Source organism: Falco peregrinus, chromosome 3 (genome assembly GCF_023634155.1).
Source record: "Falco peregrinus isolate bFalPer1 chromosome 3, bFalPer1.pri, whole genome shotgun sequence".
Classification (NCBI taxonomy): domain Eukaryota; kingdom Metazoa; phylum Chordata; class Aves; order Falconiformes; family Falconidae; genus Falco; species Falco peregrinus.
The window spans coordinates 5,287,536-5,310,774 of record NC_073723.1 but is presented as its reverse complement, the minus strand read 5'-3'; the positions used below and the strand labels follow the sequence as shown (position 1 = coordinate 5,310,774).

Sequence of the window (23,239 nt, the reverse complement as noted above, 5' to 3'; positions counted from 1 at the left end):
CTTCCTAATACGTCTCAGTGTCCCCATATGGAAAACTTCCTGATCTCACCAGATAGCCTGGAGGTTTGAGGTATACATATATTTTTAATTATTATTTATTTAAGGTTATTTATTTTATTGTTTCTAATTCTGTAGCAGTGCTGGCTGGAAATCCCAGGCAAATAGGTCTGTGTAGTTCTAAGTGCCGACAGATTGTTCTGCTAAGCTGTTAGGAGCATAAGTATTGTTGTTCCTAAGAGCTTATAGTCTAGTATTATATATATACACGTAGGTATGTGTGTACATACGTATGTATTTATATATATATATACACACTATAGAAGTATATATGTAATATAAAAAAAAGCAGGGAAGAGGAATCAAGAAAACAGTATGATACTAGGGTGTTATACTAGATAAACAGTACTACAAAAAACTGCTAGAAAAGTAGTTTGGCAGAGAAGTTGTAGCCCATAGGTAGCGGTGAGCACAACTTGCCACCTCTGTAGCAATCAGGTAGCAGGTTGCTTGGGTATTAGTGCATGACCTCAGCAACAGGTTTCAGCTTGCAGGGGAAAAGTTGGGTCAGTATGTGAGGATTTAGCCTGGGCTAAGCTCTCCTGCTACAGCTAGGAGGCAGCCAAGCTGGGAACAATGTCTGTGCAAGGTGCCACGTGTACATAACCAGGTTACAGACCTACAGGACAATCTTTGAAGCAAGGTCTTCAGTGAATAGAACTAGTTTGGAGGTGTCAAAAGCAGAGATGAAGAGATTTTAATTGTGTAAGGCTTATGATCCAATTAGATCTTAGACAAGGGTTTGGCAATGTAGGCAGAGTGAAAAGGTCAAGTTTGAAGGAGTTTTGTAGAAAGAACTTTGCACAGACTGGAGGTGTGAGTAATGAGAGGAGATCAAGTTCAAAGAGAGAGCCAAGACTGGCAGAAAAGAGTCTGATTTTATTTCTGAAATTAAGACAGGTATGGAAAGGACTTAATGAAAAATTCAGGAGCTAGGTTTTGAGCATGTTCGGTTTTAGCAAGTAGTAAATTATTAACAGCAAGATCTCAAAGAGGGCCAAAAGTTGTTTGGTTTGATGACTCTAGGCCTGATGGTTTATTGTTTTCAGTAAGTTTGATTGTTACTTGTGTGTTTGTATCCTATCTAGCAAGGAAGAATATGGACTTGTCACAGAGGATAACTGAAAACTTCCATCTATGTATATCTATTAGTGCAGTTCTTTTGTGAATTTAAATTAGATTTTGAGACAAGTCATAATGTAGAAGAAGGATGCAATCAGGATGAAGAAGTCGTAGCACCACAGTAAGGCTTAATAGTTTCCAAGTCACATCTACCCGGATTACTGTCTCATGTCTTGATGCAGAAGTGGCAGAACAGACTAACCATGTATAAGGAAAACAGTAAAAGCTGAACTAAATCTACTGGTAAATAAACCAACCTAGAGTTGTTAGACTGAAATATGCTGTGACTGAAATAAAAAAAAAAAAACCAACCTTTATAAAGAGTATGTCCATTTTAATGTGCACCTCCGCTTTTGAGCAACTCCGGTCTGTAGACATTAGCCACACGTAGTCTAGTAACCACACGTCACACCTTCCCTGTACATAAAGGGCTGCGATGCAGCGTTTGTACCTGGAGTTGTTTAATAGCTCTCATTTAGCTCAGCTCATTACGTTTCAGTCGTGGTTGGGCTAAAGGAGGCTCATGAGGCTCAGTGTCCTGGCGCTCATATTTACACAGTTACTGAAACGTGGTAAATCATCTACCTGCCTGTTAATAGGAGGTTATATATTATCTTGTACCAGGCTTTGGCTGCTCTACAAGGACACGAAAATTCTTACGGCCTGGACATCGGATGCAATATTTCACAGTTCTTTTTTAAGACAAGCATGAAAAATGGGTCATGTACCCATCATTTTTCTTTAAATAATCAGGATCACTTTTTTTTGCGTTCTTCAAGCATCCTGCCCCTGTGTCTCTGTACATCTGAGCAGGGAGATACCTGCTGTCTCACCTCTCTTCTCACCTGCATTTGAGTTCCTTCTGCTTCAGACAGTACATCGCATATTTCATCGTACAGGCCTCAAATATGACAATTATACTACACACAGGAGTAGTTTAACTAGCGATTTAAAATACAGCTACCTGTTAGGTATGATCCTTATCGATGTAAGAGACCAGAGCACCACTGTGTGCCTGTTGAATGGATAATGCAGAAAATACTGTTTCCATGTGAAACAGTAGAAAGTCCAGAAAAATAGTTTCCACTTCCATATTGCCACATTCAGTAAGAGTTTAGGTGAGTACATTGCGTGGTGAAATCCACATATTTGACTTTGCCTGAGCAGAACTGAGTAAAGGAGCCTAGTTTTGTGTCTCTGCTGTTAAGCCGAAGTTACTTCTTTTGTGACCATGTGCTAGCTCACTCCTGTCTCCATAGGGAATGGGCCACAATCAGCATCCTTATCACTGATTTCTAGAGAAGGTAACACTTCCTGGAGGTCTGCAGTCTACGCAGTGTCTAGACTGAACCTGCTTTGAGATCAGATTCCCAAACCAGCACATAAGGGCTCCAAAAAGCTCCTTTTTTTACCATTAACTTTTCAGCCACAAGTCAGAAACTCTCACAAAGTTTGCATGAGACCTTGAAAATTTTCCTCTGTGGAGGGAGAGGTTTGTCTCACATCCGTCATTGCAGAATGGTAGAAAGAAGGAGAAAATTTTAAGTCTGTGCAACCAGGGAGGAATAAGGTGATTTTCTTTCAGTAAGCTGTAGGTTAAGGCACAGTATTCATGACCTGGAGCGGTTTTGCACAAAGCTGCCAGTATACAAAAAATAGCGTTATATGATATATTGTAGTATGGATTAGTTTTATTTAAATGTAATATAGGGCTTTTTCCCCCTTTTTTTTCCTTTCATATTTTTTTTTCCCCACAAGGCAGGGTAAGAATGCTCTGAAAGTAGACCTGCTGCAGACAAGCTATAAAAATAAGGTTTTGAATAACCTAAAATAACATGCAAATCCTGGGATTGTGAAATTTCAAAACACAGGCATACACTGTATGCCAGCCTGACCTTCTGGCTGTGTAGCAGATAATAAAAAGAAGTCTTCCGCAAACCTGCTTGTGATGAATAGATAAAAAGGGGTTGGCCCACATTCAGAAATGAGACTATTCAAGCAAGCTAGGGCTATAGAATATTTTAAATTATATTTTACAGAATATTTTAATATTCACAGAATATTTTAAAATAAGTCAAAAGGAGCTCATGCTCCCTGGAAAAAAGAGCTTTGAGACCTTTAAAATTTTAGGGGTCTGCCTTTGAGCATTTAGATTAGGACTGGCCACAAGCAGTACAAACTCAGGAGAGATTTTTGCTTTGATAGCAAATTGGGCAAATCACCAAATGACAGGTTATCTTGGCTGCCACAGGAGAGACCAGACAAGCAGGTGCCATCCGTATGCCAGCAATTTCCCAGGGAAGGAGCAATGTCTGTCATAAAGAGCATGTGCAAAATAACTCCCACCAAATCCAGAGAGGTTAAACTTTAATACATTTCTTTAATAAATCTGTGGTTAACGAGCATTCATGTTTGCTGGTTTAAGATACCAAGTGGAAGTTGAAGGCAGTTGAACCCCAGAGCGCTGGTCATGTTCATACTTCTCTTTTCAGCTAGCATGACCCTGGTATTCAGACTTAATTGAAGAAGATTGTGCTACATCTAAACATTTACAGCCAAGATAAGTAGCCCTGAAATTGAACACTGATCACATGTCTGCCAAGGATAGATTTTGAGATTAAAATTGGACATAAACATTATACTGATTTGGAGGAAGAAAGCTTACTCAGTGCAAATGAACAATGTTGAAAAATCCTTTTCCAAGCAAGTCCTATGGGGATGCTGCAGCATCCTCAGTCCGTTGTCATCACAGAGTTAAGAACAGACACAAACTCGAAACAATTTGGCAAGAACAATAATCGGACCAGTCGGGATCTGTCATCAGCATACTGGCCACTGCAAAAGAGTGATTAAATAGGAAGACACAGACAATTATCAAAGACTAATTGCTTATTGTTGTAGAACTATATTTTAAATGTGTTTTTCTTTTTAATTGCTTTTGGAGCGAATAAAGTGTCCTTAATTCAATTGTAAAATGTTTGGGAATGGGAAGTCTGCCAGAAATCCAGCAGCTCAGAGGTCTTGTGAAAGCAGTTGCCTCTTTTACTAGCCTATATTCATGTTCAGTCATCCCATCCTCTGCCAACTTTCCTGTTTTCAGGTTCGTGCTCCTGTGTTAGCTGAAGGTCTCTGGGTTGTTGATACTTCCAGGAAGCCACACTAGTTTGTTCCTATCTTTTCCTGTATTTTTTATTCATCCCTGTCCAAAGGCCTTGACCCAAAGAGGAGCTGCACTCTTCAGGTCCGTAGAGCTCTTGGCTCAGCAGGCTGTGAGTATAAGGGCACTTTCGAGGACAGGACTAGCCGTGGTTGGCAAGGGGAGAGATTCATGTAATTTGAACCCATTACAATACAAACATCTGTATACCTCTGGGCTCTGTTACTATTGACTGCAATGAAATTATGCAGGGGATGGATCTGCCTCGGTATTGTGTCAGTAGAACAATGAATGAATATGAGGATGTTATTCCAAGTTAAGATGCTCAGATTTAGTGTGAGAAGCAGATCCAAACCACATGCAGAAGGTTTTATGCAAATGGCTATGAGGCTCTTGTGTTATTAAATAACCATTCAGCGCTTTCGTGATGAGAGTGACAGGGAACACGGGTTTTATATTCATAAAAATATCTTTTGTATGGAAGTATTCAGCTCTGAAAATTCTGCAGTACCTTGTAATGGACGAGCAAATGAAATCAATACTATATCTCTATGTGTAAATAGTTTGCATGAATGGTTTAGAAAATGAAAGGGAACTGATCTACATGAAGGAGAACAAGTGGGAAGAGGGGAAACGGAAACAGTGCTTAGGTTCATATATTGGAGGAGATACACAGGAAAATTCAAGGAGCCTGTTGTCACAGCACAACGCCACATGTTACCTGCCAGCTCCCCTAAGCAGCTGAATGAACCCCACATTACAGGCTGCTAAAATTGTTGCTGACCTGACGTTGCAGCAAGAGGAAGGACAGGGAACTTGCTTGTCTGGAGACAGGCAGGATCAGCTTGCTCTGTACATAGAGTTTGCCTGTAGTACAGGTTTTTTCTCCATTCTGATCTTTCTTCCATCTGTGTAATACGTAAGATCAGAAACAGACAGAATTGTTCAACGTATTCCTAAAAGAATGGTTTAAAAAACCCCAAAAACTCGCTTTGCATTGTTAAGTTCCTTGCAAAATCCTTTAACAAACATTCTTGCAGAAGAGGGCGGCGGGGCGTGGGGGTGGAGGAGTGTAAAGGCTCATCCAGACAGCATGGTTGGCCCTTTCCTTGCTCTTTTATGGCAATTAGAAGTAAAGCTGGCCTGGGCAGACATTTTAATCAGCAGTTTAGATTTGGTGAACACAGAAAAACTGAATCATTCTGTGAGGCTTTCACTGCAGCAACTCTGGCTTGGGCTCTTGCTCTTTGGCTTTCCTCCATCAGTGTACCTGATGGACATTATCTGGAGCCATCAGCGTTGTTGATGTTCTTTTCCCCTCCTCAGACCGCAGCTCTTCTGGTTCACAGACCTTGGTAAGACTAGCATTTCGGAACAGTTCTAATAGCATAAAAAATGGTTGATTGGCTAAAATTATCCAAGCTAACACAGTACAGCAGAGCAAGGCTTGTGTTTCTGGGCTTGAAATCTCTTGTACCTTTCACGTGAGAAGTATTTGCTCATTTGGGCATCTCTTGCCTTGAGTTTTGTTGACCTGCTTGTTTGTGCAAAGCCATGCCTCTGCGAGGTGTTTGCTTGAGCCGTGTTCCCTGCTGCAGTGAATGGCAGGGGCTAGTGCATCTGCATCAGGTGGGGATTCAAGAGCCAGATTAAAAGCAAACATCCAATGGAAATTTCTCCATCCCCCGCTGTAAAGATGAGCACAAACACCCTGCCTTCCTCTGCAGCCAATGTTTTTTTAAAATCAACCCAAACTTGAGTGAGGAGAGTAAACATTGCTGGCATATGCATTTCCACTGAGATTAAACATGTATTTGTATGCAGCTTTCCAAAATCAAACTTCCAGAGTGACAAAGAGGGAGTTGGGTGCGGCAGTGTGATTAGCTGTGACTCAGGACTCTTGACGTATAGATGGGCCAAGGAGTTGCGAGTGCTCGCATTGAAACTTGACAAAGTAGCAAGAACAACTTACTCTGTGTTAGTATGACTAAATAACACAAGATGTTAATAATGTTTGGTATTCATTTCAGAGCTGCTCCTTTGGGTTATGTAGGCAGAACTGCACCTGACAGGTGATGGTAAATTATGTTTTTCTTGTGGAATAGTGGTTGTCTTCCTGTTATAACGTTCATTCTCTTTTGTTGACGGTTTTCAGATCCTGAAAGAAAGACACAGTAAGAATTCTGATACGTTATTTTCATATAATGGTCTCCCAGACTTCCTGTGGTGTCAGTGAGCATCACCTATCAGCTGGGCCATGAAGTAGTTTTTCCAGCTAGATTAATTCATGGACATCCTAAAAGGCTTGGCTACAGCCATCAGTGGAAAAGCAAGGCTTTTCCAGCCACCTTTCTCGGTGCCTTGTAACATCCTCATCCTCTGCTTTCCAAAATTTGTTGGAGAACATTTTCTCCTTAGTATAATAATCACATAGAGAAGGTCCTAGGGATAAAATAGCGCGGTCCTGTGCCATGAACGGGTGTATGACAGACTGTCTCTTTCCTTTTTTCATGGTTATCAAGGAGTGCAGGGTAATGCTGGCGCCCAGGGCTGCCAACACAGTGGATGTGTGTAGGTAAGTGAGCAGGAATGGCGGGGGGGAAGCAGCATTCTGTTGGCTTATTAAAGTACTTAAAAAAGGAATTAACTTTCACTTAGAAAGAGATTGCTAGGTCTTCATGCTCTTTTTGCCCTGACAGCCAGTTTACGCTTCCACCTTTTTTATGTAATTTATATATGCTATTTGCATTAAACTTGGTCCTTCTAATTTTATGAAGCAGTGTTTCTCTTGTATCTGGATCTTCGGGGGATGGAGGTATGGCCACCACTGTCTTCTGTGCTAGCAACTGTATCTTCTGATTCAGAGCTCCTGTATACTGAAGCCAATAATGATTCACTCTCACAGCAGTGGTGTGAGCAGTCTCAGCTTTTATATGCCATCTGTGTGAGCGAGCTGAATCTGCAGAAATGGGACCCTGTACACATGGCTTTTCCTCTGTTCATGGATGAAAATATTAAAGCAAATCCGTATGGTCCATGAGATGTTTTCTGTGTCAGAAAGGGAGTAAAACTGCCTGTCAAACCAAGCTGTTCTCTGATGAAAGGGGACTGTTTTTAAACACTCCTTTCCATAGTATTTTGCACGCCAGCCATGTGTTTTTTCTCATCTGACATCTCATTGAGATCCTTGGCTTCAGTACTGCAAGAGGGAAGGGTGTGCTGGGAGGGAAGGAAATAATCTCTCAATATGTACACAAGCACAGGTGCGCACGCACGCTTTTGAATCAATCTTAAATTAATTGAATTTTTTTTTTGAATATGAAAGAAAATTCATCTGGTTAAGCCATGCTTAATTGCTTCCCTTTTGTTTGGATTTTCTATTTTCACATGAAAATATTAGGAAGCAATGCTCTGAGCTATTATTAGATACAAAGGTGGAGGCGGAGGGCAAAGGGTCCATTTACAATTCCTACAGCAGAGCACTGAATTTTAAAGCTAAAAATTGACGAGCAGCTTGAAATAAAGATTCATCCACTTAGCTTACTGAGTATTTCTGAAGGTTCATGCTGGTGTGGGGAGCTAACCGTTCATGCAGCTGTAAGACCTGCTGGCTGGAAGAATCAGGAAAAAAAGTTTTTAGATATTTTTTTTTTTTAATGAAAACACTTACCTTGCATGGAGAAGCTTGAAAATATTTACTGATACGAAGTAATGAATTGATATAAATGCAATTTGTTTTGAAGGAAGCAACTGGACTTCACTTCTGTGGCAGGAGGCTGGGAAGCATAAAGATTATCCATACACACATGAAAAATTCAACTCAGTTAATCCCAGATAGTGGGATAGCATTATAACCACTACTTCACCTCCATGATCTTAGGGCAATCCTGCAAGAAGCAATCTGATCATGTAGGGCAGGAAAGCCCACAACATTAGAGTGTGCTATTGCAAAACAAATCCAACGCCAAACAGGTTTTCTAGCCCTTCCCTAAAAATGCAGTGAAGGTTATAACTTGCTTTCACAGAATCACAGAATGGTTGAGGTTGGCAGGGACCTCTGGAGGTCATCTGGTCCAATCCCCTGCTCAAGCAGGGCCACCTAGAGCACTTACCAAGGATGAGGACTGCACAGCCTCCCTGGGCAGCCTGTGCCAGCGCTCGGTCACCCTCACAGTAAAAAAAATATATAATTCCTGATGTTCAGAGGGAACCTCCTGTGGTTCAGTTTGTGCCCATTGCTTCTGGTGCTGTCACTGGGCACCACTGAAAAAAGCCTGCCTCTGCCTTCTTCGCACCCTCCCTTCAGGTATTTCTATGCATCTAGAAGATCTGCTCTGAGCCGTCTGTTCTCCAGGCTGAGCAGTCCCAGCTCTCTCAGCCTTTCCTCATAGGAGAGATGCTCCGGTCCCTTCATCCTCTTCACTGGACTCTCTCCAGTATGTCCGTGCCTTTCTTGGACTAAGAAGCCCAGAACGGGACACAGTACTCCAGGTGTGGCCTCAACCAGTGCTCTCGTTGTCAAAAAACCTGGGCATCTCCTTTGGAAAGGAAAGTTTTGGCACGAGAGCTATTCCAACTGGGACCAGCACGGGTTTGGGATAGCTGCAGCTTGAGCACTGCAGGGTTGTTCTGTGCTCCCTCTGCCAAGCCTCTTGTATCTGGGACTTGCTGTTGCATTTGGGCAGCTTTGGTCAAGGAGGGATTTTCATCTGGGTAGCTCAGCTTTGCAGACCTGACCTCTGGGATAAATGTCCCTTTCTGAACGCCTTTCTTTTTTGGCACTAGCTTTCTTTTTTTCCTCCAGTTGCTGCGCCAAGGCTTGTTCAGCTTGCAACACACCAGGACATAACAAGAACATGCATCATTTTGTAGTTTTTTGTCTAAGGCAGCAAAACAAAAATAAGTACAAAAAAATAAAAATTACTTTGGTGGTGGTTGGTTTGGGGTTTTTTTCTGTGAAAGCTCCTGAAGCATAAAAATAGTGCCTTTTCTTGAAGAGGGGATATTACTAATGTAAATCTGATGCTGTTGGCAGAGGAATAATATGCTGTATGTCATAAGGCAAGAGACTGAGGAGGAGCTGGAGCGATCGAAATGCCTCATGGGCATGTGCGATTGTGGGGATGGGTATTCACACAGAGGATGCTTTCTTACATGTGCCCAGGGCTTTCTCTTATCTCTGAACATGAACCCATAGTGAAATAGAAATGTTCCTGTATTAATACTGCATCAGAGATAACCCTCATCTGAAAAATACAGTAATACTGCACAACTGGGAACCCTTTCAGAGCGGGCAATTGGACTAGCAATTTTGTAGCGTGTTGGTAATGAAACATTTGGGTTCTGTGTAAGCAAATGGGCAAGGTTAGTGGACACATTACTCCGGCTGTCATTGTCCCTGCAGTAACCGATGTAGAGGCTTTATATTTTCTACTATCCCAGTAAGGGAAAGAAAAGCAGGAAGTTAAAAATAGAAATCCTAGAATGAATTAAAGTGCGAAGAGTGAACAAGCTCGTAGTACTGCTGTATAATTTTAAAATCCCTTTTTTTCCCTTAGAATCTGGACTTTAATATATGTATTACATTGCAAATTCTGGCGGTGGCTGTCGTGCTCCAAAAGGTCACCTCCATACAGGAGGATTTATTGTGGCTGTAGCATGTGAACATGGCCATCCAGCCCTGGATCTGTGTAGCTACCATTTGTATTGATGATTCCTGTCTGTATTTCCCTTCACCTGATGCTGTTGATTTGCAGGAGAAGTTGTCTGTGGGTCTGGCCTTCAACACCGGCGGCTAAAAAGATTCTCTTCTGGTGCCTGTGGATAGAGTGTAATTGGTTTTTTTCATTGCTCTGTCAACAGCTGTGGGCAGATATCAGGCCTTTATGAGCTGGTTTTTGCAAGCAGTTTCCCTGCAACACCACCCTACACGACACCGCCAAGTTGGTTAACTGCCAAGCACCCTTGGTTTCACGCGGGTTACTTTTTCTTGTGAAGTTTCCTATCAAGCTTATATGTGATTTCTAAAGCAGGGGTCCAGCATAACGTGGAATTGTTTTCTTGATTGGCAGATATCCTTGTTGATGGCCAGCTTTGTGACTGCGATATCGTGGTGAACTGCACGGTGGGAGACCCTGTCCCGCTGGAGGTGAAGCTGACCAACTGGAGCAAACACAGCGTGGGACCCTTCGCTCTCACCGTGATGCCCTACCAGGATTACCAAAACGGGGTGCACAACTACGAGCTGCAAGATGCTATCACCTTTGTGGGATCCAACACCTTCTACATCGATTCGGTATGTCTATCAGATGTGTCGTGATGCCGGATGACATGAATTTGCAGAAAAGGACTTCAGTATTCCATTGTGCTTTCTAAGGCAGATTAATTTTTGGAAAGCACCATGATTTCGGAAATTTAAAAAAAAAAAAAAATCCAGCTATTGCTAAAGGTGTTGCTAGGTTTGAGGATATGGAATCATCTCTCTGCAATGGTTTTAGACTGTAATTTCCTATCATGTAAACCACTAGTAAAGTATCAGAGACAGTGACTTTTGGTTGCTCTAGATCTGACAAAATATGAATGGGTAACCTAGATAAAATGCGTAATACCATATTGCCAGTCCCTTGAGCCATCCAGTGCAGCCTGCAGTAATAGTTTGTAAGTAACTTTTTCTCTTTAGTCCATAAGAAATACTCCCCAGGCTGAGCCAAGGAACACTGCAAATCAGTTTTAGTCAGGTCCTGAGGAAATGCAACAGACTGCAAAAAGAAAATGTTAAATGTAATGACCGATCTGACGAGCTGGTTCATTTCCTTGTCGCTTAGCATACTTCTGTAAAACCATAAAGAAAAATAGAAAGCATGCTTAAAATGAGACAGAAAAAGTCCCTTTTTACAACAGTTGAGATTTTGATTTTTATCTCAGTTTCTTCTTTAGAACATTCAAGTCTAGGAGCTTTTTGCTTCTAAGGCAAGACACTGAGAATATGGATAACACTACTCTCTCCCATACCCTTCCCCCAAAAATTGCAACAACAAAAAAATCAGGACTGAAAAACAGACAGACAGTACTGCAAAGTGGAATAAGCAGTACTTCTGGTAACTTATGAAATAAACATGAAGAAGATAGTGAGTGTTTGGGATAGCGCTTAGGACCTTTGCTTAGGTCAGCTCTTCGGATCACAAATAAAATGTACTTGTCAAAACGGAATATGTAAGTGAACCTTAGTATGAAAAAAATGAAAGGTTAACCACAGGGATAGTCCCCATGCATATTTTTCAATTATGCGTCATGGGGAGAAAATATTTCAGAAAGCTAATGATCATGGAATAGACCATCAACTTGAATTTTAATGGGGGCTAACTATATTCTCAGCTGAATAATTTAAATATGTCAACAGAAATAATCAAGAGATGGCTTGCTTTGACTCTCTTTCTGACAATGTGGAATTCTTAGTTGGAGTGGCAGTGTTTGGATGCCCAGCTGCTGAAAGACCTGACCCTCCAGGCTAATGAGGGGAAAGGGGGATGTCAGTGTGATGTATTCTTACCTTCTGACTGAGTCTCCTACAGGGCAAAAAGTCAGGAGTTCACATTGCTTATGCCTACCCAGGCAGCTTTCTCATACGTTACGGTCCCCGCTTTTGCCCTGCTGTTCAGTATTGTGACATGTCTCCAATAGCATGGTCCCTAATAAGTTAAAAATAGCACTGTTTTCCCATTTGTCCGCCTCGTCGTCCAAACAGGTGAAATTAAGAAAATGTCGAGTCTTAGACAAGAAGTGTTATATTTCATGGTATGTGGTATTGATACTTGTCATACATAGGCTCGCACAGAAAATGCTTAGTCATATTTCTTTGAGGCATAGAGCCCTGATCATGGAAGAAAATTCTTCAGACAGTGTATCTAATGCGGCCAGAGTCCCTTTCATCCCCCATAATAACTAATTCAGTAACGGAAAAAAGATTTCAGAAAGCCGCACTTGTTTTGGGGACAAGAAGAAAGTCCTGGTTTGTGCATTTGATGCTTCAGGGAAGAATGAACATACTTAGAATTGTGTTCATGCTCTGAGTTTGCCAGAAACTCAGACAGATGCTGGTTAAGAAACCAAAGAAGCACATGGTTGGGTGAGATGAAAGGTTTAGAATTTCTCTTTTTTATAAATGAAAGCTGAGACACTGGACTAGGTTTGCTGCTGGTCACTGGTTAACTCAGTGCTGCTCTGTCAAAGCTATTAAACACGTGCCCACGATTTTCATAAACTGAGGTCCCGGGCACACGATTATTTTGCTTGTTTAATGGAGGTGGCTTGAGATGCTACCACTTCCCAGCTGCTTTTTTCAGCCCCTCTGCAGGAAGATGTTCCCCGCTTCCCCAGCAGACCCAGCGGGAGCGATGGTGTGAGCATTCGTTTTTGTGCAAAGTTGGCCAGTTTAGCCAAAACAACGTTCGTCAGCAGTTTAAGCTAATTGGGCTGACTTTACACTGACACTGGCAAGGAGGTGGTGACATGATTTATTGCGCTGCCGAGCTGGGTGGGAGGAAGGATGGAGAACTAGCATATGGTTGGTGTATGAGTACTGTATGGTCAAGAACAAGTGGGAGCATCAGATATTAGAGCAAGAGAAAATACTTCTTATGTCCTGAAAATCTGGTCTGTTGTCATGCTGATGCAGACAGTACATTATTGGTGCTCAACTGAACGTGATTTCTCTGGGAAAAAAAACAAATGAAACCCAACCTCCCTCTGCTTTCCTAAATGTTAGTTTCATATTTAGCCTGATGCTCAGCAAATCACAATTATTTTTGATTCCATACTAAAAAGTCTCAAAGCAGTTTCTGTTGCTATCTGGAAGACAGGGGATATATACAGGGATTTTCATGCACATGCTGCTTTGCAGTATAAATAGAACTTGTTTAAAAGGTAAAGTCATACGATTTTGTATTTCTCTCTCTTGCGGTTTGAAGTCCAGGTTAGATGAATTATCTTGGAAGTAACATAATAAGGGCTTTTTCACCTTTTTGTGCTCTTGCTTCAATTCAACACAGAAGTCTGGGTTTGTGTCACAAAGCCTCTGCTGGGAGATACTACTTCAAAAAGCAAATCTTCTACTGAAAAAAATGAAGTGTATTGAGGTATTTCCATGCATTTTAAATTAAGTAAAATCTTTAGTTTTAAGCACAACTTCCAGTTTGGTTAACTTTACCTTTCTATGTCTGTATTTATCAGAAAAAGTGACTTCCTCAGTTATGATTTAGATAATAGACATTTTTGTTCAGTGCACAGTTTTGAAACATAACACGGTGGACCCCCACCCATTAAAAATACATTGCACTGATTTATGTTTTATCTCACTTCACAACTTGAAGTCTAGCTTTAGCCATATTATTAAAAGTTCTTAGTTCTTACCGATATTGGAATTTGTTTCTTTTTTTGACTAATTGGTTGATAGGACAAAGTTACTTCTTAGCAAATTAAAAACAAAAAAATTATCTTCTAGGGAGAGTCCTGAAACTACCAGCAATTCATCTTTCCTTGTTCCTGCTTTTGCCATTACTATTCTCAAGCAGGGCTTTTTTTTCCTGCGTGTGTTATCAGGCACTGGCTCAAGTGATCGGTAGTGGGAGATGAGGAGAAATTCATTAGTAGATGGTCATTTTGAATCAGCTCAGAAGCTATGATGAACATTTGCTCACTTCTGGCAAGTCCTCTGTGGCCCATCTGGAACAAATTAGTTTTCTTGGCACTGTTCTACTTGCACTGTAAACTCTTTGGGGCAGCGAACAGTAGCTGGCACTAGCCCTAATCTCCAACTGAGCTCCCTAAGTACTACAGCAGTATAAATAAGTAGTAATTAGTTCTAAGCAATCACAGTCCCACATGGTAGCCTGAATCAGGGAAGGATTAGAATGGAGCTAGAAACTTAATTTTTCTTCTATCTCAGTAGAACAGAGGAGTAATGTGGGCATTTTTTTTTTTCTTGATTCTTCAGTGTGTGTTTGGTTTTGGGTTTTGGGTTCTTTTTCTTTTAGGAGTAATGTGGGTGGTTTTTTTTCTTGAATCTTCAGTGTTTGTTTGGTTTTGGGTTGTTTTTGGTTTTGGTTGGTTTTGTTTTGGTTTTTTTTCCTGGGATAGAAGCTTCCCGTCTTTGGTTTCCATGATTTGGTGGAATTTTAGTAAAACCTTTTTCAAGTCTGACTTGTCTCAGCAAGCATGTATTCAACAGCATCTCAGATTGGCACAACATATAAGCACATATCTAGGCATTGACACTACGAGAGCTGTGTGCTGCTAGATGGAGTGACGATACAAATTTCATCTGGATCAGGCACGAGTGTGTGTTCCTCATGTTTCTGGGAGGTTAGCTGGATCGTGCACTGCGATCAGTGGGAGGGTGTGTGCTGTCAGCTGTGGCAGAAAACGTCTGACTTATGTACACATCTGAACAAGTCACCCTGCACTTGCTCCCTTCCCAGGCAGCGGAGAGCCAGTCGCCAGGGCTGATGGTGTTAAGGGGACATTTTACCTCATTCTACATTTGATCAGATGAATCTGCGTGTTGAACAGCTGGCTCAGATGTGGATATCCACTTTACAGACATTGGGGCGGATTCAGTTGCAGGCTGAGACATCTGAATGTGTAGGTGTCACCATGGACGCTGGCCAGCTAAGCTCCCATTAGTCAATGGAGGCGTAGTCTGGAGCCAGTAGAACCTGGCTTACACTACACAGACACTGGGGTGAGATTCAGTTGCCTAAAAGTAGGCGTCTACCATCATTTGGGTGCTGTGGGTATCCCATCTGGCCTCCATCTCCTGCCAGAAGTCCTGTAAATCATCCTGTACATCTTGCCAGCCCTGTGCACACGTCTTTATGCCTTAGGTCATCCCAAATGTCATGAGGTGCCTACATTTAGGCAACTATATCCTGACTCTATGGGCTGGCTAGGTAGAGCATTCTCTGTTTGCTCCACTGGCTGCATTGACTAGAAGTCTTCTTACTGCAGAAGAAGCTCAGATACCTAGTGTGCAGACACCGAAATTTAGGTGGTTTATTCTCAAAATTAACCCTGTGCCTGGAATACCAGTTGGGTTGGATCTGGCCCTTTTCTTACTGGTCTGCTGCTGATGTACTTGTGGTAATCTGGGAATGTTTGTAGGCAGCCCCACTAGAAAGGCAGCGTTACTTTTCAAAGTTAGTTACTTCTTGTAACTTGTGCAGAGCCACTTGCATCTCAACAGTGCAAAGGTTTCAAGCTACTTTTGCTTCTCTGTTTCTTCCCCAGACCACAAGTGTTGATCAAAGTAGTGGTTGTACAAGTGGCCATACACATTTGGATAGTCCCCAGACCATGAACCATGAACCAGGTTGTTTGGTCTGTGTGTACTGCACACAGGGAGATGGGATGCAGGCAGAACAGGACACATACCACTACCTGCCTCGCTGGCTCTACTCGCTTGTGCTGAAGAAGCTGGTGACTGGTGCAGAGACTTGTGCTGCAAAGGCAGGAGGAGCAACCAACCATGTAGAAAGAACCTGAAATGAGTGCTGATGTTTCTGAAGCCACCTTCCTGCTTGCCAAGGGCTTTGATCAATGCTGTTTTGGAGGTTTCCTTGTGGTGCAGCTAGATTAGGAAAAACAGACTGGGAGCTTGAAAAAGATATGGGTCCTGCGGAGCCTTCATTTGCTGTTTTCCTCCAGCCATTGCTGGCATTGGGGCCTACCTCTGTCCTCCTCTGGAAGCATGTCGGCATCAGTTCCAGTGAGGCAGAAATAAGTCAGGCAGCCCTGGGAGGAGGGGACGGAAGCAGGAGGGGAGGCTGTTTGATGTTCTGCATGTCCAGACGCAATGCCAGAGGGCAAGAACTTGTACCCAGCTAGGAGGGGAGATGCCAAGGACAGGGGTCAGGAGAACAGCTGTGGCTGCTCTGATCATTCGTGCGGATGATATGATGCTGATACAAGTTTGCTGTAGGTCAGCAAAAGTGCCCAGCACCAAAGCCAAGGGGAGCCTGAGCTTTGTCAGCTCTGATGCTGCTGCTGCTTGTGAACAGCCAGGCCCTTGTGCAGGAGCAGCAGCTCTTCAACAGAGAAGCCTGATACCCCAGGGGACTGTACGGGGTGCACATCTGCTGGCTAAAGGACCCAGCAATGAAAGTCAAAAAAACCCTAGAACAGGAGAAAACAGAAACAAACAGTTCACTCCCCTCACATCTGAAAGCTACAAAGAACCTTACTCACTGGAGGTGGTGGCAGGTGATTTTCAACTCTCTGACATGTTCTTGAGGTGCCTCACACCCTGGGAAACTTTTCCTAGTGGTTCATCTCACCCCTCTCCCCCACCATAGTCTAGTCATCATCCTTGTGCTGGTCTTCCTATGCAATGACAAGATGCCCTTCAGCAAAGGATGTCCGTAGACACTTTCCCAGTTAATACCCCATTGTGGATGTCCCAGTTCACCATATGACCAAAATTTTTATGGTGGGCAAGAATCCCGATTAGCTGCATCCCTTCACTGTTCCCAGTGGTAATATCCCATCAATTCCTAGTGATTTTGCTTGCAAAGATTTTCTCCCCCTGAATCCAATCAAGCGCAGCACCTCTGGGCATCTCAGGGCTTCTGGATCCAACACCAGAGTTTGTGTTGTGGTTGGGTTTGGGTTTCGGCTTGGCTGACCAGTGGTCTGTCACACTGTCACTGGGAATCAGCACTGCACTCTGCAACATGATGGACGCTGAGGTGTTTGGAGATGACAAAGAAAGGCCCATTACCGATGAATATTCAAGGAAAAAAGAAAATACACACGGGCACACCTGTTAAAGTAGGGATGACCCCTTGAATATATATTGAGTTGGTGGTTTCAGGGTCTGAAGAGCAGAAAGGCTTCTTAGATGGTCTTAGCTGAGGGAAGACCAGTACTGAGGAGTATCAGGTGCTGTGTATTGGGTCTTTTCTGCTGAGGTGAAGTTGCCTTTTCACAAGCTTTTGAATAAATTCCATCCAATGAAACGGCTTTGTGCCGATTCTGTGTTTTGCATCTGCAGCAACTTTAACACAATTCTAGGCACCCTGAAACTGGATTTAACATCCTGTGGAAGCAGATATTAATTCAAACATTGTCACATGCTGAACAGTCATGGGGGTGTCAAAGTTAGAAATTACTTCAGTGTCTTGCTGAAATGATGGACTAAGATACATTATTCGTTGTAAAGATATGGATCATAAGTGGTTTTATGAGGAAGGGAAATATACGAATCTAGAAACAGTGTGAACTCTGTATTTAATTTGGACAAGTTAAATCAGGGTGGATACTTTTTGTGGGGTTTTTCTTGCTAAACTCAATTATTATAATGATAGTGAATATTAAAGATTCTTGATTAGAATTTGCAGTCAGATTGTGTCTGAATTATAAGTGGGGATGAATTTAGCTGTTGCTAAGTTGTTAAGTGGTGTTTGACCATGTGTTTAGCCTGAGTTCAGAGACGCGATTTAGACCTTTAATGGAGATGTTGATAAATGCAGCCTAAGGAAATATTTTTGGGTGACCTCTGCCTTAAACCAACTCTGTTCTGGAATCAGTGGCTCCTAAAGAACTTTTATTCTGGTCTGAGTTGTGCCACAGCTTTGCTGCGTGAGAGAATAATACAGGGTTTAATTTTCAGTGCTCTGGTTTTACCATTGCTAGAACAGGGACAAGATCTTTACTCCTTTTTGTGTGAAGGCAATATTGAGATGTGAATCTAGAGTACTTTGAGATTGTTTGAAGGAGCTACTGAATGGCAAAATACAATTGTTTGGGTTTGTTGCTGGCTTAATTATACTGATTTTCACATTCTCTTTTCCAGGTGAAGCCGACCAAAGACTCCGTGTACTTTGGAGCACTCCTCTTTCTCTACACAGGCGATTTCTACTTGAATATCAAATTCCATGAAGACAACTGCAGCAAGGAACTGCCTCTCTCCTGGTTCTGCCTTCCTAGTGTCCACATCCGTGCTACAGAGCCCATGGGCCAAACTAAGCTGTAAATATACTGTGTGCTATTTGGTTAACCGCAGTGCGCAGAAATGCTTGGCACATCCTCTGCTTGACCCCAGCTTGTTTCTGTCAAACCTCAGGCCACAGGCCCTACTTTGGAGGAACAGCTGAACACTTTCTGAATTGGCTGACAGTCATTTGGGCAGCTGCTTTAGCTAATTTCAGAGAGAGAGAGAGAGAGTTTATAACTGCTCTAGAGTTTTCCTCTGTTTCCAAAAAGCCTATGAAACTGCTAATATGTGCATTGTACTGTCATATGCTCTGTTAATAATCAGTGGGCTTGAAAGGGTCTTGAGGACTGTTAAGAGAGCTGAATTTAACCATGTGTTTGAAGGTCTCAATTCCAACTTGAATAATCCCGTTTTAGCATTTTTCAACAAGAATTGTGTATCTGTATGAAATTCCTCCTGGCTTATGCTGGACCCATGGCATGTACCCTTGAGGTGTACTTCTGTCTTAGATTTGTTCACAGGCTTGTTCTTGTTCATTTCTTTGCTATTTGGTGTCTTTGATGGTAAATAGCGGTAATGATGCTTTTTCCTGTGTTACTGAAGGTAAGAATAGCAAATGTGCCTCCAGTTATTCTCCTCCTCACCTGAGCCCGGTGCCACTTGTTCCTGGTAGAGTCACTGTTCGATAGGTCTATGAACAAGAAAGGAAGTAAGGCAATAAAGAGCTAAAGAATTTTGTCCTTGAGAAAGGAAATAAGGCAACTTTTGGGTTGTCTAAGGCTTGCCTGTGAATTTGGGCTTTTGCAATTCTGTTTTATACAATCACAATCGCTTGAAACATTTGCAGACACTTAAAGAGCCACCAGAATTTATCAGCTGGTCTTTAATATCACTTTGCATGATTTTTTTCATTTCTGCATCTGATCACATTTTTCGTGCTAATAGACTGGGCTTGATTATGTGGTTGGGTTTTTTTCCCCTTTGTTTTATTTAGAATGCTTAAGTTTAATTATTAGGCAATTAAGGCCATGGAATTCCTGACCATAACAGTAGTTGATGAATGTACTGAAAATTTAGCCTGTTGTCTTTCAGAATAATGTTTTTGTATAGCGAGACCCGTATTGACCCCACATAAAGCAGGGAGATGTCTTAGCTGTATGATTAATATGTTATTTCATGGACCATATGTTTCAAACCTGTCTCAATCTTTTCTTAAAGTTACAGCCTGCGGCTCTTAAATTTGGTGGTAGGATACCTTTGGGGGTGGATGCACCAAGGTGTGTCAGGGGTGCTCCACTTAGCTCCACTTAGCTCTGTATGTGCTAAATCTACGTGCACAACCTCTTTGCAGAATTTTTGGTTGTTCAGGCTTCATCCAGATGTGAGCACACCACTTCATGCCTGATGTGGTCCATCCTGCTCATGCTGTGGAGCACCAGCACACGTAGCTCATTCTGGCTCTCTGCACCATGCCCAGTGGTACTTACAGATGTGACTGGTGTTTTCCCTAGGAACTACAGTGCTCAAAACTCAATTAATTGCATGTTTGCAAATGACTGTAATGTATTCATTCCAAATATATTTCTAATTTGAGGGAACTATAGCTATAGCATGATAGCTATATTTCCAGGATATGCAGGGTATTATCTCTGAAAACCTGTATTGTGGCAATCTTATCAGTGTTTGCTCTTGAGCTGTGGCTCTATACACAGCTTTAAATGTCAGAGTGGAAGTCTTCAGTCTTAAAATGACGGAAATCTAAGGCCAGCTGAAGATTTACTTGCAATGGTGTACTGCTCTCTCAGGTGCCAGCAAACCATGTCCAGTAGGAAAACTGTTCCATAGATTTGCACAGTGGCTCTGGGCCACTGACACCGATGGAAAGAGCGTCCAGCAAGCTGAGTTGGGCATGTTTTTTGTGTTGGTGGAACGTGGTTAATTGGTTGTGACATGAGGCTGCACTAGGTAGGTATATATGCAGGGAAATAAGGTCCTGGGAGAGCAGGAATTAAACAACTTAATGTTCTTCACAAAAGCTTGCTTTTGACATGCGTGTCTGTACTATGTTACACAACACTGTTGCAGCAAAATCCAAATTGGGCTGTATTCAGTATTCCCAGCAGGTAATCTGCAGATGAAAGGAATATAGCTAAGGCTTTGTAAGGACCACACTGCATTTGAAACAAAAATACTGTTGCAGTCAGGATGTTTCAGCTTACCTAGCTAAGGGATCATTTCCTACTTTATTTTTGAGAGCTTTCTCTGAGATGGGATGTTATTGTTCTATGAAGCCTGTCCTGGGATACAACATTCCTGTGCCCTTTACTTACAAAGGATCCTGATCCACAGCCTGCTGGAGCTGTTGGAGTGTAAGCAGGTTTTACTATAACAAAAGCAAGCTGCGTATTTCCTAGGTTTCCAATACACCATTATAAATCTGCCATATGTGCTCATAAATATAAGTTCTTATGTGTGAGCTGACCCTTAATGGTCAATCTGTTCATTATATAGTAGACCACTCTGTCCTTTGTCAACTTTGATGCTTAGTTGCTTTTGGCAGTTGTGATATCTTTCCCAATTTTCTCACACTTCTACTTGTCTTGGTGAGAGAGATGAAACACAAGAAATTCTTCCTCCTGGGGATTATTTGTGACATGTCCAGGAGGAGAATATTTAAGTGTCAGCGTAATTTGGAGAAGGGTGAGAGGACAGTACTTGAGAGTACTGTATCACTGGGAGTGCTGTCAGGATTGGTCCTTGCAGTGCTTGAAAAAAGGATAATACTTTCCTGATCTGCTCTCCTTTTCTGGAACTGAAAACTTGTTTTTATTTCTCTCAACTACCCAGCTATTATTTTGAACATGATAAGCCAAACTGCATTGTTACACAGATGTATATCTGATATGATCCCACTTGGTTGAGTTAAATCATTTGTAATTTAAATCACCCTTGCTGAGAGCAAACATTGGTCCAATATATGTGTGCATTGGTGAAGCATAAGTTGTGTAAATTTAACTGTCCAAATAAATACTTATCTTGTGTTATTTACACCTCTGCCTGTCTCTTTTGTCTATAATTATTGATAATGTTCTTGTGTGTTTTTACTGATAGTAATAATAATATATCTCTTGATGCTGCATTCTGTCTCTGAAAGGATGTATTCGTCCCTGGAACTGAAATTTCAGCTTCACTCAAAACTTTCTGTTTGTAGATGAACTCAGAAAGATGTGTGTGAACTCAGAAAGAACTCCATAGTGTGGTTCCTGTGTCAGTGTCCATTAATTGTAAGCTGAGGGGAGAGAGAGGCACTCACGTGAAAAGTTACTTATGCCTGAGTTTCCTAATGTTGCCGATGAGGGTGGTGAAACACTGGAACAGGTTGCCCAGAGAGGTGCCTCATCCCTGGAAACATTCAAGGTCAGGTTGAATGGGGCTCTGAGAAACCTAATTTAGTTGAAGATGTTCCTGCTTGTTGCAGGGGAGTTGTGGTAGATGACCTTCAACGGTCCCTTCTGACCCAAACCATTATATGACTCTATGACCCTTTCCATCCTCTACAAAAAGAGCTCAAAGGCTGGAAGGAGGACCCTTACAGAGGTCATACATCTGGGAAGAGTGGAAGCACTTGTTTTGTGTGCACCATCTGAGGTCCAGCTGTAGAGAGCTTTGTGGCAGGTGCTGGAGGCCGCAATGCCTGTGAAGGACCTTGAAGGCTAAAGAAGAAAATAAGTAAAATCAGGTTGGCTAAACGCCCGGAAGACAAACGGGATATGAAGCGAGGCTGGAGCGGATGCGCGATGCCACGTCGGCAGCTGGCTGAGAACATGAAACTCACAGAGAGAAGAAAGAAGAGAGAAAAAAAAATGCAACAAGTTCAGTGTGTTTGTAACTTAGTAATTAACCAATTATATGTAGCCAAGAAGTGTGTGAACAGTATTGATTAATCAATCAATGATATTTTAGTATGTTTCGCATGTACAACAAACGAGGATATATAAGCGTGGGGTTTGGACTAATAAGGGGTCTTCTGGTCAAATTCAGGAGTCCGTGCCTCAACCTCCTCAAATGGTGACCCCTATGGTGGTGTTCCAAAGTCTTGGAAGAATAGGGACGGTCAATAAAAACGACAGCTTGTGGAAGAGGGCTGCGTTCCGGAGGAGGCGACTTGGCTGAATGATCGTCTTGCCGGCTGGACCAGGCGGACAACCTAAACCCTGGGGATAACACCTGTATGCATCGAGACAGGTGAGCAGCCAAGAAACTTTAGAGATTTTAAATATTTGCAGAAATTTCAAGAAGCTTTAGAAACCTGTACTCATTGTGACAGGCGAGCAATCAAGAAGCTTTAGAAACCTGTATGCGTTGTGACAGATGAGCAGCCAAGAACCTTTAGAGACTTTAATAATTTTAAGAAATTTTAAGAAATTTTAAGAGACCTTAGAAACTTTAGAATCTTTAGAAACTTTAGAAAATGGGATCCCATATGTCTTCAGAGGAAAAAAGTATATTAAGGATGTTTCAACATATTTTGCACAAAAGAGGAATTCTATATGCAAAAAGTAATTTGAGACTGTTGCTAGCTTGGTTAAAGAGCCAAGCCACCCCCCCACCCCCCCAGCTACCTCAACACAAATATTTGATGTTAGAATGTGGGAGTCAGCAAGAGAGCAAATTTGGGAAAAGGCATCTTGAGGAGATTTAACTGCTACCCAAGTTATGACTACTTGGAGATTAGTGCTCGAGAGTTTGAAAGAGATGCGTGCAGAAAAACAGCCTGCAGGTATTGCTAAAGGAGGCTCGGTCAGAGACTGAGAAGGGGCGGGAAGGCAGTGTAATAAAGCAAGATGTTGCTCAGGCAGACGGAGCCAAATGAGAGTGAGGCTGAGGCTGAAATTGAGCATTTTCCTGATGAACTA

At 42.1% G+C, this 23,239-nt stretch overlaps 1 protein-coding gene across 3 annotated transcripts in view; it reads left to right on the top strand.

The window, feature by feature from the left end:
* The window catches only part of TRAPPC9 (trafficking protein particle complex subunit 9), a 508,745-nt gene extending 487,372 nt beyond the window's left edge, over positions 1-21,373 (top strand). For all 3 annotated transcript variants that reach the window (XM_055798407.1, XM_027789609.2, XM_005239484.4), the window contains 2 exons: positions 10,408-10,631; positions 18,183-21,373. In XM_055798407.1, coding sequence (XP_055654382.1) covers positions 10,408-10,631; positions 18,183-18,362 — 404 coding nt within the window. In that variant the 3' untranslated portion in view covers positions 18,363-21,373. The remainder of the gene's footprint in view (positions 1-10,407; positions 10,632-18,182) is intronic.
* Positions 21,374-23,239: the final 1,866 nt, after the last annotated feature.